General features: G+C 43.7%; 1 protein-coding gene across 1 annotated transcript in view; it reads left to right on the top strand.

Annotated features, from left to right (window-relative positions):
• The first annotated feature begins 766 nt into the window (after positions 1-766).
• SLC71A2 (solute carrier family 71 member 2) overlaps positions 767-6089 on the top strand; it is a 32615-nt gene continuing 27292 nt past the window's right edge. Inside the window, exon 1 of the mRNA XM_086478941.1 lies at positions 767-928. Within this exon, the coding sequence (XP_086335067.1) occupies positions 767-928 (162 nt within the window). The remainder of the gene's footprint in view (positions 929-6089) is intronic.

The following is a 6089-nucleotide window of genomic DNA, read 5'->3' as shown; positions in this document are numbered from 1 at the left end:
AAGGTGGGGAGAGACTTTTTACCGGGGTGGGTAGTGATAGGATGAGGCCTAACAGTTTCAAACTGTTAGGTGGATTTAGATCAGATGCGAGGAAGAAGTTCTTTCCTGTGAAGGTGGTAAGACACTGGCATAGGTTGCCCAGAGAAGCTGTGGCTGCCCCCTCCCTGGCAGTGTTCAAGGCCAGGTTGGATGGGGCTTTGAGCAACCTCGTCTAGTGGGAGGTGTCCTTGCCCATGGCAGGGGAGTTGGAACTAGATGATCTTTAAGGTCCTTTCCATCCCAAACCATTCCATGACTCTTATGATAACTGGCTGGCCAGTGAGTGAAAACCAAGTTTGCTATCACACCTTCCCAGTGATGAAGGGCCAAAGTGCCCAGCAAGGTTTAAGGAAGCCACACAGCGCGCTAGTTCGGAGCACATTCACTTTCCTGGAGGGTGGCGGGGAGCCGTTACGGTCCGTACCCCTGCCGGGCAGGGCAGGGCGGCCGGCGGCGCCTCAGCCGTTAACAGCCCCGCCGCGCACGCACCCCCTCGAGCCCGCCAGAAGGGCGAGCACGCAGCTTCCGGCCGGCTGGGAGCAGTTCCGCGGAGGGGGCGGGGTGCCGCCGGCGGCTCACGTGATCGCGCAGCTCTGCCCCGCCCCGCCCCATCGGCGCGGCGGAGGCGGCTGCTGCGGGCAGGGGCGGGGGCGGGAGGCCGCCCTCATCCCGCGCAGCAGCCGCTGTTCGTCCGGCCCGGCCTCTCCGGGAGGATGGTGCGAGCGAGATGAGCCTCGAGCCGGAGCCACCACCAGCCCCGGCCCGGGAGGGAGAGGGAGAGGAGGGAGAGGCGCCGCCGCCGCCGCCGAGGGAGGGCGGCGGCGCCCGGCGGAGCGGCTGCATCATGCTGGTGAAGAGGGTCGGCCTGAAGGCGGGCGGCGGCGGTGCGGTGAGTGCGGGTCGGGGCTGGGCGGCGCTGGGCTCCCCAGGGGTCGGCGGCGGCACGGCGGTGCGGGTCGCGCCGAGCCGGGGGTCCCGTGGCAGCCAGCTCCCGCCCCGCCGCCCGGCCCTTCAGGGGCCGGCTGCCCCCAGAGCGCCCTCCGGCTGCCCCCGCGGCCCTGGAGGCTTTCTGGAAGTTGGGGTGCGGCGGGGTGCCGCCAGCCGCTCCTCAGACCGGCCCGGGCGTCCCGCCGGCCGTGCCGCCTCGTCTGTGTTAGCCCCGGGTCTCTGCCGGCCCCGGAGTGTTCGGTACCAGTTTATCCTGGTCAGAGGCGACACCTGTAAGCAAATGGTTGTAAATAAGTTGTTTATTTTTTTTTTTTAATTATATAAATGCGAGGTCACTTGATGTAAAGCTTAGTTTTCCTTTTGAGTTCTAGGAGGCGCGTCTTGGTGAAACGAAACCGAAGAGTTACCGTGCAGTTTTAATAACTTACTACTCTTTCTGTTTCATCTCTTCCCACTACATTAAGCTATCTTTGTGAAAATAAAAGGAGCTGGAAAGGCGTGGTCTGTGCGCTTTGTTGAAAGCATCTCTAGGATAAAGTTGTGTGGCAGTGGTGCGTAATTACTTGCCAGCAGAAACGTCTTTCGAGTGAATTAAGCCTTTCACTTTCTATATGCATGCTCACAAAATGCCTTAGAAGCAGATCTGAGGTGACACTTCCTGAGCCTTCTGCATTAGGTGGGGACCGGTGACTTTTTTTCAGGCGGGATGGTCTCGGCTGAGATGATACAGCCCATCCTGTTTTGTTGGCAGTGAGCCCAGAGCATAAGATGGGAGTAGAGGAATCCAGAGGAACACACAGAATAACAAAACAGATGATCCTGTCTTGATGGTTTTTGAAGGGGTACAGATTCAATACTAAAGCAAAGTCTTGCCATGATAAGTCTCTTGGCAAGTTGCAATAACGTAAATTTTATTTGCAACCTGACTTAGTAGCTATTAATACTTTTTTAGATTCTATTCGTGTTTGGGTGTTTCTGAATAATGTTTTTAATATTAGTTTACTCAAAATTAGATATGCTGAAGGCATTCCTTATGTCAAAAGTTCTAAAACAATGTTAAGTTTGTGTCAGGGAGACAACATCTGGTAAATGTGTCACCTATCCTACCACAGATAAGCCTCTTTACTATGGGAGAGAGGATAGTTTACTGTTTTACGTTGATGTGAAGTGAATGAACTTGTAATATCTTTAGCGGAGCATTAATAGTGTAGCATTAATGTGGTGTCATGGATAGAGCTCAAGAATGTAAAAACGAAAATAATCCTAAGGCATGAATTCTGTGAAACCATCTGTTTGGTATCAGTAGGTTCTTTGTCCCTTACTCACACCTGATGAAGGTGTTAAGGTACTTTTAAGATGTGATTAACACAGAGAAGATGTTAAAAAAAAAAAAAAAGTTCTTCTATGGAATTCATTAGTCAAATAAGTTATTTTATGTAAGGTAGTTCTGAAGTGACTGCTTAACACTTCCTGTAACTGATCACTTCTGTATTCGAGTCTTTCAGTTGTCTTTTAGAAATGGTTATGTCTTCCAAACAGCAGGTTGGACTCATTCAAGAAGTGCAACTGATGTCTGCTGTATGATCTATTTGCTGTCCGACATTTGTGTACAGCAGCTCTTGTTTAGGGCTCTAGCTACATATATATGATGCAGTACCCCAATCTGAAGACAGAATACAAAAGTAACTCTAGAAGGGGCCTGTTAAGTTTTTAGTGAAGAAATACAAGCTTTTAGTTTTATCAGCACAGATGTGGTGAAAGAAATAAGGGATGCTGTCATTATATAGAAGAAAACCAGATGAATTTATTTAAATATGAACAGAGAGTAGGAAATGGAGGGTATAGGTAGGAAAATTTAAGAAAAAATAAAAGAACTTCTATTTCGTTAACTCTGAAGAAGAGTAAAATTCAAATGGAAGATAAATCCATAACTGACAAAGGCACTAACCTTTTTTAAATTATTTGAATGGAAACAATTTTTTATTAATAGATGGAATGTTTGTTAAAGTTGGATTAAGGATTACTTAAAGTATGCTGTTTTATCAATTTGAAAATGTAGCTTCTAAATGACATAAATTCTTAATTTATAAAATGACCTCAGGTTTTGCTTTGTGGGTGGTGGGTTTTGTTCCCTCCCTCCTAGTTGTGCCCTTAAGGGACTTTGTGTCCCTTTAATGCATTTCCTACAAGAGAGAAAGACATGGGCTCTAGTCTTATCTTCTGTATGTTGGTATAGCAGTGATGCAATTATACCTACATCAGCTTAGGGCCTGCTTCAGAATTCCTGACTGAACAGTCTGTTTCCTGCTTTGTTACTGCACTTTCTGCGCCTCCCTGTGATTGTCATGTGGCTGTCATACTGCTAGAACTCCCTCTGCCTAGACTTTGTTGAAAGAGATTATTCAGACTAAATATGAGGGGCTGGATCATGGCTTTAGATGTAATTGCAGAGATCTCTTTGATATCAGTGGGAGTGCATCCCTGACATTTGAAAGTGGAAGCTTGCCCTTTGGGCTGCTGACAAAGAAGTAAACACGGAAATGAAATTTTGGTGAGCTGCTTCTTTGGTCTGTGAAGGATGTTTTAATTTTAATTTTTAGTCTGATTCTTTTGTCACATCAAATTGGTAGGACAAAGTGAAAGAGTATGACTAAGTCTGTCAGGTTGTGCAAGGCTTTCTCCTTTTACTGCTCCAGCTTGGGAGTAACAAGCTTCTGGTTTTTGATTTCTGTGTAACTAACTTCACCCTGTTGAATGCATAGGCTTCACTGATTTGGAGAACTAAAATATAAATGCTGAACAAATTACTTTTTATGAAGTGAATTCCTCGCTCAAAACTAAGAACAACAATAGTATGTTTAAGTAAATTCCACTGGAATTAAGTCAGTTTCCTTGGGCAGTATTACCCAGATTTCAGTGAGAAATTGAAGTAAATGATGCCATGGACATTTTGTTGATGGTTATGCAATCTTGTTCCATCTGAATTATGAACACTGATAGTATAAAACTTAGCATAACATTCAGAATATTCATACCATGTACTACTTTTCTGTGCAACCTGTTGTCAGTAAAATAGTGCCACACTAAGGAAGCTTTTCAGCAAAATACAGTACTTTATTGTCTAAATAAAGTGCTCTTACGGGAGAAGTCCCCAAATGGGATATCTAAGGAGAAAACTCACCTATGTACCTCTTTGAGAATTAATCATACATTATTTTCATGTTTTTGGATGCTATAAAATGCTTCAGCTATTGTGAAGCCCAAGACCTCTGTGTGTTTTAGAGGTTAAAACTGTACATCTCAGAAGTTTGCCAGGCTTTACTCATTAAACTGTTTTCCAGAGCAAAGCACAACTGGTATATACCCAAAGGATTACAGCGTTTTACCTTACTGCTAGCATCTTTCTGTTTAATACTTCATAAAAAACAGCGTGGTGAAACTGAGGGAGCATGTTTAAGTCTTATGAGTCTTCATTGAAAGAACTTTCAGTCCAGTAAGCAGTTTCCTTAAATTTCTCGCTTGGAGGATTTAAACTGAATTGCTAGTAGTAAGCACATTGTTCAAATGGACAGTTTGGGTATTTAGTCCTTTGTGAAGCACTGTTTTCTCCCCCACAAAAATAATTTTTCGTCTTAAATCTGAAAAATTAGAGATAAATGCCTTTTTGAGACTGCCAATGTCATTCCGAATCTTCCCATCATGTTAAATTAACACTGAGTCTGAACTATTAGGAGTGATTAGCTGTTGTCTTTAAAAACAAATATTTCTTGCTTATATTTATGCTGAGAGGGCACTTTGGCTGTTCTGAGTTTGCTGTTACTGATCCTCCAGGTTCTAGCAATGTAGAAGGTTTTGTGTTCAGAGAGAAGTATGCTAGGCTAGAGAAATAGGAAGTTAATTGTATAAGAAAGACCTGATATTTTAGTACTGAATATCCAAACTTAACCATGGGCAATGAGCTTGAGTGATTGTGTATCCCATGGAGAAGCATGTGAATTAACTAAACAATCTGTGCTTTTTAGGGGGACTTCTCAGTGTCATACATCTTTTTATGTTTTAGGAAGAAAACCGTAGCAGTGAATAAATCAGCATGCAATTAGGTGTGACATAATATGCTGGTTATATATTAGGTCTTTAAGAAGTAATTTAATTAGACAACGCAGTACTGTCTAAAGCTGAGCTTTCAGAACGTAGCAGGGCATATGGTGATTGTTCCCTTGGATGCTCTTCTTGCCCTCAATGGCCTCAGCCTCAAAGAGTGAACCAGAAATGGTGTTTCCATGTTTTGCGCTCCTCAGAAGGTTCCTGCTTCATAAGCTTTTCCAGTCTAAACTTAAACAGGAATGTGCTCCCAGCAGAAAAAATGATGTGGCAAGATATTTTAGACCCTGAGAGTAAATTGTGTGAAGTGCCATGCAATTTAAACTTGCTGTCTTGAGTCCTGCTTTACTTATTTTCCTGTATTTTAATGTAAGACGGCAGTGACATTTGTTTTCTCTTCACACCCTTCATGTCACTCCAGTTCAATAAATGCCAATTGTATCTTTCTGGAGATGTTTTGACTGCAGCTTGAAGGAACCTACTTCAGCATTCCTCCCTACCTTTGACAGTGTTCTTTGTCCTTCTGTGGGCCTCTTTCACTTGTGCTTCTGTAAAATAGACTGTTCATCAATGTGTATTGCTTAAAGCTTCTGAACAAAACAATCAGTCCTGGGTTAAGTGAGAGGATCTTTACATAGATCTAATAAAAATGGTCAGAACACCAGGAGGAGAGGGTTAGCAAGGCAGGAACATCACATGTTTATGTAGTAATATAATACTAACTTTTTCCTAACAGGAGTGCACTTTGAATACACTGCTGTAAACCACTGCTGAATGCTAAACTGGTGTCTTGCATGGAACTGTTCTCTCCAGGATCACATTCCTAAGTAGTAGTCATCCTATATGTGGAATTAAAATTGGGGGTTTTTTTATGTTTGTGTTGGTTAGTTTATTTACATTAATCTGCCATTTAATTTGTTTTACTGATTCCATCAACTTCTGATGTTCTTCTTCACCATTGCCCCCTAACTTTTCTAACATTAAGTGAACTTAGTTGCTTG

This window comes from Leptosomus discolor, chromosome Z (genome assembly GCF_034619465.1).
Source record: "Leptosomus discolor isolate bLepDis1 chromosome Z, bLepDis1.hap2, whole genome shotgun sequence".
Taxonomy (NCBI): Eukaryota; Metazoa; Chordata; class Aves; order Leptosomiformes; family Leptosomidae; genus Leptosomus; species Leptosomus discolor.
The sequence above is the reverse complement of the archived record's forward strand: the minus strand, read 5'-3'. Positions and strand labels throughout refer to the sequence as shown.